Source organism: Peromyscus leucopus, chromosome 8b (assembly GCF_004664715.2).
Source record: "Peromyscus leucopus breed LL Stock chromosome 8b, UCI_PerLeu_2.1, whole genome shotgun sequence".
NCBI lineage: Eukaryota > Metazoa > Chordata > Mammalia > Rodentia > Cricetidae > Peromyscus > Peromyscus leucopus.
This window is the reverse complement of record NC_051086.1, coordinates 6,478,379-6,494,031: the sequence shown is the minus strand read 5'-3', so window position 1 is coordinate 6,494,031 and position 15,653 is coordinate 6,478,379. Positions and strand designations below refer to the sequence as shown.

The window sequence follows — 15,653 nt, the reverse complement described above, 5'->3', positions numbered from 1 at the left end:
AATGGCAGGAATCATATAAAATGCAATTTTATAACAAAGTGCTTTTCTAAGATATACATACATATATAAATAGGTACAAAATAAAGTGTCAACATTAAAAAGCTCAACTATTTAAAGGCTTTCAACTATTTAACTTAAGTAGTACATATCAAACACTGAAATGCATGGGTATGGAACCTACTAAACAGATTCAAAGTCTTTTGAAATGCAAGACCAAAAAATCAAATTCTGGTTTGCAGACAAGAAAAGGGTATCAAAAAACCAGAATTCCTAACAGGGCAGCTATAAAGGGGCAATTTTATAAACTTCAGCAACTGAATCACTACTATGAAGCGATGTTCACTTGACTGCAAAACTGCCATATTCTGGAACACTTTCAATTTACCAGATATACACTGTCAAGACTTCATATACTTCCATTTGTGAATCTATGCTTTGTTTCTCCCATCTAAAAAGTAAAAACCTGAATTCTACTAAGCATGAGATGTGAGCTCATTGTCTGTTAGGGTGAGTGCACTAACAGGTACATTTCCACCAAACATATGGGAGCCTTGTCACAGTTCAGCTAACATGTCAAGACAGTTCTTGGATTCTTATGTTTCATGATGTCAAAGAGGCAAGTAAGACACATTTTTGGATTGTTACTGTGTTCTAGAATTGAACCTTCATGTGCTATAGCTTACAAATGGGGAGAGGGAGAGAGGAAAAGAAACTACTGTGAGGACCAAGGACAACTACTTTAGTTCTATCAATGGGTAACGGAGAAACAGCAACTATGTCTGCAATTTCAGGTTTTCTTCTAGATATGCTTGCTTTTACTTTTTAAGCCACCAGTCTTCATAGTTCCAAACAAGATTTGAGATAAAACCATCAAGAAAGACAGATGGCAGGACCTGGGGGAGGTTAGAGTGCTGCCTTGACATAGGAGTTTCTCACCAAGAGGTAAAGCTTGAGCACAGTTAAAAACTGACTAATACAGCCGCTTACGTGAGCAAAGAAGAGCACCTAAAACTAAACGTGTTCATGTTTCTCAAGTCTAGAAACTACAGAAGATAAGTCACATGTAAGTCTGAAGAAAATACCTGTACAAAAATATAAAAATTTATAAATTTGTTTTAAGCTTGTGTTGATCTTTGAAAATATTACATGCACAATAATACATCAATTGGAAAAGTGGCAACTAAAGTATTAGATATTTTTAGCTTTTTTCTTTTTATATATATATACATAATACAATAAAAATAATCTGTATTTTGGTTGTTTGGTGGAAGTATACTACAATAAGCTAAATAAACTTTAATTTTCAAAGTCAAAAACTATTTTATCAATAGCTTACTAATATGAAATATATTAAAATTTCCTACAATAAGTGCAGAAATAAAAGACACCTAAATGGCCACCAACTTATCTACTATGGAAGCAAACTAGAGGAACAGCAAAATAATATTTGTATGTATGGATGCTCCTTCTGTAGATAATTGGACCCAAACAGAAATAAAATTCACAGTTGAGTAAGATCCCTAACCCTGACCTTTTAAATGTGTTCTCTTTTTTTTAAATACATTCATACAGTATCATGTAAGCTGTGCAAAACTTTACTTAGACTGGCAGTCTGCCACACCAGTTGCATTTGTCTTTGGTAGAAAAAATAAAACAATCGCAATAATGTGCAAGTATTTTCTTCCGGTCAAGTACCGAAATAGGAGTTTTCTAGAGCCATCTTTTTCTGTTTGTTTTTTGTTTTTTTTTTTTGTTTTTTTATACAATACACAGACTCTGTGGCATATATCTACATTTCAACATAGTCCTATATACATTCAAAAAATCTGAAAAAGAGTTGGAACAAAAAGACATTTAAACCCCATAATTTTCTCATCTATATATCTTGTTTTTCCTCATTAGGGTTTTCATCATACAAAATATTACCAGTTTTAGAGTTTCCCCAAAATACAAGGCACAAAGAATATGCTTTTTTTCTTACTTGCACAGACAATTTTATATATATATATGTATTTATATATATCATATTGAGCTCTAAAAATAAACATCTAAACATGGTACACACATGAGTGCAAGGTGTGCCATGTACAAGTGAGATTAATGGCTGTGAAAAATTAGAACAAAAAAGCAGTCATTCTAAAAACAATCTAAATGGACTTGGAAAAAAATGCTTCCTCGGTATTTCTGTGTGGTTCAGAGCATAAACCCACCTTAATACTTAGCATTATACTAATATATTCACTCCTCCAAAATGTTTTGCTTTAATAGATGTTTACAATCTGTACCTCACATTTACTTAACATGTGAGCTTCCTTTCCAATGCCAGCAGCAGGGTCACTGGTTTATGCTCTGAAAATGCAATAATCAAGTATTTTGGATCATGCTTCACTTATGCTACAAGTTCTTAAAACAATGTAACCTAATTATAAATGTTTACATAATGCTAATTGACATGCAAAACAGAATGAAAATTTACAATGGATAACGTGACAAAAACAGACATTTCTGACCAGTGGTCCATGAGGCTGATTACACTTTTGATGCTGGTATCCTTAGTCCTACAAGGCCTCCAGTGGGGTTGCCTTCAGCAGTCTTCCCTAACACTTGGTTAACAAATTCTGAGGTTTGCCCAGCGACTGGGAGACCTGAAGAGAATAAAAGGCACACTTTAAAATACAAATATGGAGAGGGCATAAGGACAGGAAAGAAGTCTGAAACAATGAGACTGGCCCCAAACAAGGGCTCCACTACTTGCTGCTGACGCCCAGAAAACCATCCTACATGGCAGACTTTATCTCCTAAGGAGACCCACACCAAGAGTCGTGAAGCATTGTAAAGTGGTAGGTGACATGCAGCAATACCCAAAGGAACCCTAGGCCCACTGGCAGGAACTGTTTCCTGAGCCTATGAGTTTGCCTCCTATGTCCTTCAACTGTTTGGACCTCACTGTGTTCTGTGGTGGATACACACACACAACTACAAGTATGAAAGATACATCTAATTTCTAAAATGACTGTATATAATTTAAATTCCTTTTTCTTTATTTTAAATAAAAATGAATGAATAAGAAAAGGTAGAATAGTAGAGGGAAAGAAATTAGGAACGGCCCAAGTATGCTGACTTCTTCATCCTATTCATCTTAGATAGCCAGGGAAGTATTTAATGTTAATCCTTAAGCAGGTATAAGAATTTTTTTTTAAGTATGAAAGAAAATGAAACTAGGCACCGTGGCACATGCTGGATATCCCATAACTCAAGTGGTTAAGGCAGGAAGATCATGTGCTTGAGGCTAGCCTGAGCTACATAGTGAGACCTTGTCTGAGGGTGAAATGGGGGAGTAGAAACACACACAAGAAAAATAAAATGGAATGGAAACAGGAAACATTGATTTAATCCCTGATTATAAGACATATAACAAATTATAAAGATATCAATGCCACCTTAACTATTCAGTCAAGGTCAAGACGACCACTAATAGGACAAACTCACACCATGCTCTTGACTAATGGAATGGGAGAATTATGTAAATTCTTGCCAAAAATGTAACTCTATCTTAGGTTCAACCAGTGAATCACTTACTGCACAACCATGAGGACCTGAGTTAGACTGCAATCATGTAAAAAGATGGGCTTGGTGGCATGTGTTTGTATTTCCCAGAGCTACAGAGGTAGAGATAGGAGGATCCCTGGGGCTTGCTGACCATCCAGGTTAGCCTAATCCGTGAAACCAGACCATAGTGACAAAAAAAAAAAAAAAAAAAAAAAAAAAAACCAAGGTGGATGACTCCCAAGGAAATATATCTGAGGTTGACCTCTGACCTCCACACAGCCCCTACAACATATGCATGTGCACCGTGCATATGTGTGCACCTAAACACACACACACACACACACACACACACACACACACACACAATTTCACTTCACCTTATATGAAGAAACAAATCCAAATGTTGAGGCACTTAAGAGAACCAATTACTTAGAATTTTCATTTAAAAGGAAAAAAGGCTGAGAAATTGAGACAAAAAGAAATGTAATTAAATCCAATGAGTCACTCTCAAATAGAACACACACACACACACACACACACACACACACACACACACACACACGATGTAAAAGGATAACTGAGCAGGCAGAGGCATGTAAGCTTGGGTTCCATATTGGAGATCACAGCAGTGCTCATACATTTAGATATACTGCTGGAACTGTGGCTAAGAAGACATACTTGCTGGATGTAGTGGTGTACACATTTAATTCCAGCACCTATGAGTCAGAGGCCAGCCTGGTCTACATAACAAGTTCTTTGTCAGCCAGAGCTACATAGAAAGACCCATCTCAAATAAATAAAACAAACAAACAAAAAAATTCTTGTTTTTTTAAGAGACGTATGCTGAAATAGGAACAAAAAAATCTTGATACTTGCAAGTTAACTCCAAATATTCCCCCAAATACACAAAGGAACAGAAATAAAACAGAGTAAAATATCAGCCACTGGTAGCATGAGGTCAATGAAACACAGGCATACACTGTACTATTTCTTGCTACTCTTCCACTGTAGGATTCGAATCCTAAAAGCAAATGAAGATCTAGTAGTACTAACTCCTATTCAAACATACAGCATTTAAAAGCAAAAACAAAATAGGAGGTTAAACTCAAAACACATTTATGAGAGCCTTTCTCAGATTTATTCAGAATTTACAGCCCCACAGGCAAAAAGGAAGACAACATTAAAAAGGAGAGGCGACCTGATTAAGAACACGAGTCAACACAACATATTTGGGAATCTTGACAGAGAACAGAAAACACATTTTTCAGATGCCCACAAAACACCAAACTGTAATAATATATTTTGGCAGTTAAAATCTCAACAAATAATAATACTAGTTATAAACCAGAAGATCTAGTAAAACCAAAGTACTTCCTATCTCTGAAGGAATTTTATTTTATTCTTTTTTTTTTTTTTTTTTGAGACAGGGTCTTGTGTAGCTCAGGCTGCCCTGAACTCTCAATGTAGCTAAGGATGACCTTGAACTTCTGATCATCTTGCCTCCACTTCTGCCTCTATGATGCAGCTTCCAGGAGGTAAACACCATAATGGAGTGGGATTCTGTGATGATAACAGCTATCTAGAAGCAACCAATGTTTCTGCAAGCAACCCCTAACTCATCCTCTCTAAGCCAAATAAACTTATTGGTTCACCAAGATGGATTTGTGGGAAATTATTACTTTGTTCTGTTATTGGTGCCCATCTAGCTTGAATAGGTGTTATTTCATGTCTCTCCAGGAAAAATGCATACAATATATAACCAACTGATCCAAGAAACAAAGAACAGCACAACACACATTCATGTACGCATCCATGTATGTATGTATGAATGAAAATGGAGCACCTACCATGGGTAAACTACTACTTTTGCTCAAATTTAGTAAATCTAAGGTTCTGGAGGAAGGAGAATTTTCTAGACTATATAAATGATCAAACTGACTCAGAAGAGGCTGCAATGTAGAGCTTTCCATAAAAGAGGTACAAGACTTCCAGAAGAAAATGTCATTAGCCAAAGAGCTTTTCCAAGTGTCCTAAGCAAAGAATTAATTAATATAAAGAATAATAACAATTAATACAAGGAATTAATAACGAAGTAATTAATACAAAGAAACTCCAAACACATTTAACTTTATAGAGATTCTGGGATGATAGTTGTGAGGCAATTGTTTACTTACTCATCTTAATTTTTTTATGATGACTTTTCCTTGTATTTGATCAGGATGGTCTTGAACACATGAACTCAAGTAATTCTGACCTCCACGTTTGTGGTAGTAGAGACTTATTTCCATTTCTCCACATAAAACTACAAGTAGCCAGGTATGGTGCACACCTGAAATCTCAGCCCTCCATGACTACAAAGCAAGATCCTGTTCTCAAAAGAACAAAATAAACTCCATAAAGTCTACCGCTGGAAAGCTGAGCTACTCAGGAAGTTGAAAAAAGAGGATCGCTTTGGCTCAGGAGTTAAAAGTCCCTGGTGGAGACACCTCTGTCAACTTCCTCTCTTTGAAAAGAGGTCTCCTTATGAAATTCTAGTTGACTCATAATTGGGCTTTTTCTGCCCTAGCACCCCAAATGCTGGAATTACAGGCATGGAGCACCACATTCAGTAGAAACCCTGTTTCTTAAAATAACCAGCCCAAGGAAACAGGGAAAAAGGGATCAATGAGCTCCGAACTCTTCTGCATCCCTAACGATCAAGAGGGTGTGAACAAGCTACCCAGATCTGTAAGACCTGCATGGTATCAGCATCCACAGTTTATATGTGAGACAAACCAAAAGGAACCAATTACTTGAGAATAAAAAATCTGAAGTAGTTAATAGGTAATTTCATGGAAAGCACAGGAGGTCAACAAGATCTGGAGATGAAGCCATAGGGATTTTATTCAATTAAGCTGTAAGCATTGAATAAAAGAAAGATGTAAAGAACATTTTAAAAAATTGCTCAGTCAGAACTCTGCCAGGTAGCTGCTGGTAGCAGGAAGCACTGGTGCTAGAAGGAAGGGCTGGGAATGAAACTGACAAGAATGTTAGAAACATATGAAAGAACGAGATGGACCAGACAAAACAGCACAGAGATTGCAGACAGCAAGCTGGCATTCACTGAAAAGGGCGACCCAATGAAGCCAGAAAAGCTAGTCTGAACCAAGCCAAATGGACACTGAAAAGTGTTGAATGTACACAGTAAAATTTGTCCAGTTGTAAAGAAAACTGAAGATAACCATAGGAAAATGGATCTGCTGAGCACTGTTAAACAAGGTAACTCAGAAAGCCAAAGCCTCATGACTGCATGTTAATCCTAGCTTATGTCTATATGAATGTATGGGAGTGGGGGTGAGTGGAGGTACAGGCTCTGAAACTGAAAGGAGGAAAAGAGGGGTTCAGGATTAGGGAAAGGACAACAGGACACAAACAACATGAAAATGGAAAAGGAGCCATGAGCAGTGAGTACAAGGGGAATGTGAAAGAGGAGGATGGAGGAGAATCAACAACAACAAATCTGTTTGAAAATGCCCTAACAAAACCTAGTACGTTGTTTGTGCTAATTAATTTTTATTTATTTATTTATTTATTTATTTATTTATTTATTTATTTATTTATTTATTTTGGTTTTTCGAGACAGGGTTTCTCTATGTAGCTTTGGAGGCTGTCCTGGATCTCGCTCTGTAGACCAGGCTGGCCTCGAACTCACAGAGATCCACCTGCCTCTGCCTCTCAAATGCTGAGATTAAAGGTGTTCGCCACCACCACACAGCGCTAATTAATTGTTTAAATAAAAAATTTTCAGGCTGGGCAGTGGTGGCGAATGCTTATAATTCCAGCACTCCGGAGGCAGAGGCAGGCAGATCTCTGTGAGTTTGAGGCCAGCCTGGGCTACAGGGGGAGTTCCAGGGCAGGTACCAAAACTACATAGAGAAACTCTGTCTTGAAAAAAAAAAACCAAACAACAACAAAAAAAAGAAAATGACGTGAGACATGAAAGATAAGATGGCTCAGTGTATAAAGTTACTTGCCACCAAGACTAAAAACCTGGGTTCCATTTATGGAAGCGACATGGTGCCAGTTGTCCTCTGACCACCACACTCATGTCATGTCATGGGACACAAATATATACAAATAGATAATTATAAAAACAACAACAGAAGACATGATGAAGGGAGGACTGTCTGAGTTTGAGGCCAGTGTGGACTACATAGAAAGACCCTCAAAAAATGGAAGGGAGATGGTAAGATGGTTCAGTGGGTAAAGGTGTTCATTGCCAAGTCTGACAATCTGAATTTGATCCCTAGGACCCACATAATAGGAGTCACTCCTCCAAGTTGTCCTCTGTCCTGGTAAACACAGAACACAGAAAATAAAAGGAAAATTCCTTAAGTTAATAAAATAAAATAAAAGCAAGAAGAGGTGAGGCTAAGCCTTAGGGGTGGTAGTCTTGCTGAGCATTATTTGAGACCCTGACTTCCATGTCCAGAACCTGCATGCGTGCACTGTAGTAGAATATTAAGGTGTGCTACTTTTGTTTATGTTGCATTTGTTTTAACTCTGTGAAGCTGTGTTAGTGTCTAAAATACCTGATGGTCTAATAAAGAAATGAACGGCCAATAGCAAGGCAGGAGAAAGGATAGGCAGAGCTGGCAGGCAGAGAGGATATATAGAGGGAGAAATCTGGAAAAGGAGACCTAAGAGGAGCCAGTGAAGGAGGAGGACTCCAGGGGCCAGCCACCCAGCTAAACTAGCAAGCCACGGAAGAAGAGTAAGATTTACAGAAGTAAAAGAACAGAAAAAGCCCAGAGGCAAAAGGTAGACAGAACAAGTAAAGTTAAGGAAAGCTGGCTAGAAACTAATCCAAGATAAGGCCGGACATTCATAAGTAAGAAAAAGCCTCTGTGTGTGATTTATTTGGGAGCTGGGTGGCAGACTCCCCAAAAGAATGAAAAATCAACAACAACCGCGCGCGCGCACACACACACACACACACACACACACACACACACACACACACCCCTACACACACAATATGACATGAGTACTAAAAGAAAGTGAAAATGAAAAAAAACGAAATGAGATAAAAAGGTTCAAGAAGTGACAAAGAGCAGAGATGAGCAAGGGAGATCTGACATACAGGTGCTCAGGCGTCCCCAGAAGAAAGAAACAGGGCAAAGCCAAGTAACCCAGAAACCGAGGAATCTTACGTATCTAGTAAACAGTAACAAACCACCCACCAAGAAACACTAATTCAGGGATCAGCTCTTTAACAAAAATATTTTATGCCAGAAGAGAAAGAGAAATATCATTAGGATAGTCAAGGAAAGCAAATGTGTGCCAAGCACTTTGTAACAGGTCATATTGTCTGTCTAGTGTAAGGGAACACACACTTATGGATATGCAAAAGCTTTTAAATTAAAAACCAAAAAGTAAAAAGTATGATATTTTATGATATTAAATTCTCCCTCAAACTAACACATGAAAACTGGGATGCTTTAAAGAAAAAGAATACTGGAAGTTCTTTGAACAAATACATAAAATCGTCCATCTACTTAGGTCAAGTAAACTGACTTACTGCTTCCTGCGTGCAATTTCACAAGCAGCAGTGACTGTCTAGGACAGTACTTGTTTTGGGACCTGCTTTTCATCTGAGACCGTTTTTTGATTATACTCAAGATGAGCACCAGCCTTTTACTGTGACATGTTTGGGGTTTTTTTTCTAGGACAGCAATACACTCTGCAGCCCTCAGGAAGTGTGATCTCATGGTGATTCATTCTTACTGCAGCTCAGCTCCTGGCCCTGTAGCATCTCAAATTTATGTCCTAGCCATTCCTCCCACAAGCCACCAACCATCCTGGCCTCTCTGCTCCTCTCCACAGTGTACAACCTGGTCAGGGATGAGAAGCCAGATGTGCAATTTGTTAGAACCCTGTAAAAATACTGAGGGTGACAAATCCCTAGCAGGAGGTGGGGGTAGGGGAGTGGATGGGGCAGGAATGAAGGAGGAGAGCACTGAGAACATCAGAGTTTCCTTAAAATGAAAGAACTCCTCTTTGACTCTGGCACCACACATCACAAGCTGTGGTTATCTAATAATGTTCTCCTTACCGAGTGTGTCTTTAATGAGGATTTCAAGTTTCTGCCCCATGCTGGGTCCTCTCTCTTCTCCTGGATTCTGAACTCGGTTTACAATGTCTTGTTTGATGGAATTGATTACAAACAATAAGTTGTCTAGAAGACAAAAACCAACATAGAATATGTCACTAACATAGAAGAATTTGCTTTAATTGTGTAGTAAACTCTATTAGATTAAGAATGGAAGGGCTGTGCATATGGCTCAAGGGTTGCACACTCACCTGACTGGCATGCACAAAACCCTGGGGTAGATTTCAAAACATGTAAGAAAAAAATAAGAAAGAAAACAACAAAATAACCCAGAACATGAGGAGTGTCAAAAATATGGGTTCTCTTGGATATGGTGGTACGGACCTTTAACCTAACACTCACAAAACAGAAGCAGGAGGATCTCTGTAAGTTTGTGGCTAGCCTGATCTATATAGCAAGTTCTAGGCTAGCTAAGGCTACAGAGTTGAGACACTCAACAACAATAGAAAAAGAAAGAAAAGAAAAAAAGAAAAGAAAAAGTGGACTCCTAGGCTGTCATAACAATTCAGAAGATCTAAGAAAGTCCAGGAATTTGTATTTTTATAGATACAGAGGGATTTCAATGTGCAACCAATGTGAAAAACACAGATCTACACTGTGCACAAAATATAAGTGAAGGGAAATAGTCAAGTCAGTCAACCACACTGGCTAACCTAGAAACACATTACAACAAGCAAGACCTGACCATGAATTAGTGCATGTCAACAGTGGTGTCATTTGTCTAAGGGACCACAGATCTAGACAGTAACTCTCATAGACAAGAATGACTGACAGTGGATGTAGTGGTATTTGCTCTGCCTATGACCTTGGGATACATGGTTGGAAGGAGGTAGTGCTTCTTGCTCCATAAGTGACCTCTTAAAAAGAAAGGAAGAGAGGCCCCCGCTTGCTGCTTCCTGGTGTGACAGGACGGCCAGGTAGATTAGTTCCCAGTCAGAACAGAGGATGACTTCAGCTGTTTACTGGGTTCTGTGTTCATGAGTATATTTCCTCAATTTATATACTAATAAATTCCTAATACTCCTTAAACAGACTTCTGTGGATTTCTTGTTTTAAGTGGGCATGTGGCTTTCTGAATAGATAAATACAAATGAGGAGAGCCAATCCGGCGGCGGCGGCGGCGGTGGTGGTGGTGGTGGCGGCGGCGGCGGCGGCTCACACTTTTAATCCCAGGATTCAGGAGGCAAAGGCAAGAGGATCTCTGTGAGTTCCAGGCCAGTCTGGTCTACACAGTGAGTTCCAGGGCAGCTGGGGCTGTGTTGTCTCAAACCCTTTCCCCCAACCAAAAAAATAAATAAATAAATAAAAAATAAAATAAAAAAAAAAAAAAAACAACAAAAGAGGACAGTTGTAGTGAGTAGCTGTTCCAGCTTTGACCTGGAAAGTACTACCACCATTGAGGCTTCAGGTAACTGTCATGCCTACCTAGGGCCTGCCCCTGAGGCGGGGCCGAGACAGGAGCCCTTAAGACCCAAGATCCGGATGTGCTGGCTCTCTTGGTTCCTGGTAATCCTGGATGCTGGATGGCAGACAAGCAGAGTTCTCTGGAGAACACCACTGGACTGCACTTCACCTCTCCTGGACCCTGTAACCTATCCCTTTACTTGTTGTAAGTAAAACCCCCAAATAAACCTCCCTTTTAACTACATGGAGTTGCCTTAATATTTCCACCAATAGAAAGCCAAACGTGATATCAAGGCCGGGCGGTGGTGGCGCACGCCTTTAATCCTATTACTTGGGAGGCAGAGCCAGGCGGATCTCTGTGAGTTCAAGGCCAGCCTGGGCTACCAAGTGAGTTCCAGGAAAGGCGCAAAGCTACACAGAGAAACCCTGTCTCAAAAACAAAAAAAAAAAAAAAAAAAAGAGAGAGCCAAACGTGTGTGGAGCTCAGGAAGGAGACTGTGCAAGCCAAGGAGACAAAACGAAGCTGCAGGCTGGGGTTTACCGTATTCAGTGTTGAGGCCCCACAACTTCACTTTATTAGCTTCATACTGTGCTTTCTTCTTTAGCCTGCAAGCTCTGTGAAAGCAAGAGCTACTATTAGTTCATTTTCCTTTTAAGAGACATCAGAACAGATTTCCTTAAATAAGAAAAAAAATTAAAAAATGATAGTAGATAGTAGCAAAAAGTTGCTACTATCAAACACTTTTCTTTCTTTGAAATTTTCTTCTTTTTCTTCTTGTGTGTGTGTTAGAGAGCGAGAGTGTGCATGAGTATACGAGAGAGAAAGGGAGAGAGGAGAGAGAGGGAGAATGTGTGTGTGTTCAGGTACATGCTACAGCACATGTGTGGAGGTCAGAGGACAGGTTTTAAAAGTTGGTTCTCTCCTACTGTGGGATCTTGGGACTGAACCTGTACGGTTCATGAGGCTTGTTAGACAAGTTACTTTTACCTGCTGAAGCCATCTCACTGGCACCCATAAGGCATTTTTTTCTTTTCCTTTTTTTTTTAAGATTTATTTTTATTTACATGTATGTCTGTATGAGAATAAAGCCAAATGTATGCAGGTGCCTGCAGAGGCCAGAATAGGTCATTGGATCCTTGTGGAGCTGGACTTAGAAGTTGTGAGCACCATGTGGGTACTAGGAACAGAACTTAGGTCCCCTGGAAGAGCAAGTGTTCTTAACCTCTGAGCCATTTCTCCAGCCCTTAAATGTTTCTAATAGTAACTCTAAGTGACTTGTTTACTGATGTTTATCAAAGAACTCAATTATAAAGCACACATCAACATTTATCCAAATCAACTTTTAAAAAATTAAGCACACATTCAAAAACTAAAGCTGTTATTAAAAAACTAAAGCTGCTTATTAAAGTGACTTTTAAAAAATTAAGCAAGCAGCAACAGACAACACCCCAACTGTTGGAGATTCAAAGCAAGTAGAGTCCCGCCTGTCATGGTAGGTGGAGAACAGTTCTCAACTACTCTGGAAGATAGCAAGGTGGATAGTTTTTTCAAAGAGAAACTATACAGACCTGGGTATTTATCCAAAAGAAATGTAAACTCATACCCACACAAATACCTGTAAGTCAATGTTACAGCAGCTTTATTCAAAAATGCTAAAAATTGGAAGGAACTCAAAGGTCCTTCACAGCTGGAAAGGAGAAAAATTGTATAATATTCCTATAAAGACTGAGTATACAGTAATAAAAGAAACAAGTAGCCCATCAGCCAGACAGACTCAGACAACTATAGTACATTCCATGTGACATTCTGGAAAAGGACAGATCACTATGAGACACTGTTAATAATAATAAAAAAAAAGAGGAGGAAGAAGAGGAGGAGGAGGAGGAAGATCAATGGGAGGAAGATCAATGGGGTCTTGAGATATGGCTCAGCAGTTCAGAGCACTGGCTGCTCTTCCAGAGGTCCTTGGGTTCAATTCCCAGCACCCACACAGTATCAATGGATCCAATACCCACTTCTGGCTTCTAGGAGCACCAGGCCTGCAAGTGGTGTATGTGTAGGCAAAACACCCATACACACAAAATAAAATAGATCAATGGTGTGAAAGGCCTAGGGTGAGGGACTTGTTCTTACAATTTTCTAAGGTGATGAAAATGTTAATATATCTCATGTTGACCATGTTGGTGGTTATATAGCTGGGTATGTTTCTCAAGGTCATAAAATGGATGATTTTTACTGTTCATATACTTCAGTCAACCTGACTTATCAAAAAAAAGCAAACCTTTTAGACTTTTCAGTTATACTGTAATACAATGCACTAACTGTTTGCCTCACCCCCAATACTTTTTCCTAAAAGCATATATGCCATCTTCACTTAAAACAACAACCCTCTCTCCAAGAGCTACTTAGTAAATAATTTCTGGAAGTCACCTCTTCTACAAAATCTCAAGGTCTAATCTTACCCCCTAGAGACTACTCACATGGGTGAACATCATTAGAATTTACCTGGAAGCCAGCTTATTTTTCTCTTTCCTTGACCTTGGCCGGGCTGTTAAGGGAAGCTCACTGACTGGAGTCAGGTCACTAATCACCTTATTCAGCTTTCGTAATTCATTACCAATCTGGAGTAGTTTTTTAGGGTTTGGAGTCAGGTCTTCCACATCAGTTCTTCGTGACTTCTTAACTGCATATTTCCCTATAGGTCATTTGAAGGGAATTTAAGTTAGATCCTTTTAGTGAACAAGACATGCAATTTCTATAGCCACCACTACCAGCCACTTTTCAGTTGAGGTGCCCTGGCACATTTCAGGAGACACAGAATGTTTAACTTCCTAACTTAGAAGGGCTAGCTCTCCCTCTGTCTAGTCCTGCTACTAGAAAAATGAAAGGGCCCTAGGGTTACAGCTCAATGAGTGGCAGAGTAACTGGCTAACAAGCACGAAGCCCTGGATTAAATACTGTCTCAGTGCTGCTCTGCTCTAGGTCTGAACCCAGGATAACAGTCCTAACTCTGCACACCAGGACTAAGTATCTGACATCTCTGGCTGGAACAAGAGTTCAACTGTACACAAAAATCCAGGCAAATTACCTAAACCAAGTTGTGATTCTGGGAACAAATAAGTTTTCAGACAAAAAGGGGATCACGCTGTTTTAAAAGCTCTTCTTCAGCTCCTTCCCTCCCTCCCTCCCCTCTCTCCTTCCCATCTTCTAATCGCCTCAACCCAATGAACCCCAGGGCCTCATACATACTAGGTAAACATGACCACTGAACCACACCCCAGTCCCAGCCCATTACTTTCAAGTATTACAGTACACCCAATGGCTTTCCTAAGACTCATCACAAGCTACCTGGAATTATTTACTGGACTTTACTTTTTCAGTTCTGGTTTTTTAAAAAAAGTTTGAATATAAAAATTTCCTGAGAGGTGGTAGAGTATAGATCTGGGACTAGGAAAACAAAGCCTGAGTAACAGACAGACTGGGGGCCAATTCTTGTCTTCCAAAATGCTCAGCAAGTGAAGTTTATGGCGTGAGTGTGCACTCTTTACTGAGTCGTTCAGACCTTCCCTCTGCCTTTTTGGCAGCCTACTTGGTAGTAATGCGAAAACAACAGAAGAAATTCTATTTAATCACAGCTTTCTGGATTCACAATTCCAGTCTTGATTTACTGTCTTCGGTGGCTTTGTCCAAGCTAGAGTCATTAGAGAGGAAGGAGCTTCAGTCGAGGAAATGCCTCTTAAGATCCAGCTGTAAGGCATTTACTCAATTAGTGATCAATGGTGGAGGGTCCAGCCCATGATGGGAAGTGTCATCCCTGGTTGGTGGTCCTGGGTTCTTTAAGAAAGCAGGCTGAGCAAGCCATGGGAGGCAAGCCAGTAAGCAGCACCACTCCATGGCCTCTGCACCAGCTCCTGCCTTCAGAATCCTGCCATTTGAATTTCTGTCCTGACTTCCTTCAGTGATGAACAGCAATGTGGAAATGTAACCCTTTCCTCCCCAGCTTGCCTTTTGGTCATGGTGTTTTGTCTCAGCAGTAGAAACCCTAAGATATCTACCTAAACCATAAGCTTCTCCTGATTCCTATAAACTCCCCTTCTCCACTCTTTTTCCACAACCATGTGTCCTTTCTCCCCCTCTGCTTTTCTCCCCACCACATTTTACAATTCAATCTCCCCATTAAATTAAGACTGGGGTGGATGAAAATGGAAGAGAGTGATGAGGGAGGTCTTCTGCTTTCTCCCTAGTGTGTTGCTTGTTTTTTTTTTTTTTTTTTTTTGGACAGGTCAAGAACCAGCAGTCTCTTGGCCATTTCATGGAGTAAGTGGAGGAACAGGGGATCAGAAATGATGGCTCTCCATACTGATGGAAGCTATATGTAAGAAAAAGTTCTCTTCAATGCCCTCTCCATTAACTATAAAGGGCTGAAAACCCAAGCACACCAAGCATTATGGTTCATTATCTATGTTTACAGTGACACCAGACAGGTATGGTGGCATATACCTATAGTCCTAGAATCTGGAAGAATGAGGCAGAGGGATTCAAAGTTCA

At 39.6% G+C, this 15,653-nt stretch overlaps 1 protein-coding gene across 7 annotated transcripts in view; it reads right to left on the bottom strand.

Annotated features, from left to right (window-relative positions):
• Crebrf (CREB3 regulatory factor) overlaps positions 1-15,653 on the bottom strand; it is an 89,592-nt gene that overhangs the window by 7,103 nt on the left and 66,836 nt on the right. For 5 of the 7 annotated variants that reach the window (XM_037200647.1, XM_037200644.1, XM_037200648.1 and 2 more), the window contains 3 exons: positions 13,611-13,800; positions 11,646-11,719; positions 9,644-9,766 (listed from right to left, as the gene is read on the bottom strand). In XM_037200647.1, the coding sequence (XP_037056542.1) occupies positions 9,644-9,766; positions 11,646-11,719; positions 13,611-13,800 (387 nt within the window). Of the gene's footprint in view, positions 1-1,548; positions 2,646-9,643; positions 9,767-11,645; positions 11,720-13,610; positions 13,801-15,653 lie in introns of those variants that run through there. The other 2 variants (XM_037200649.1, XM_028893347.2) reach the window with 2 other exon arrangements.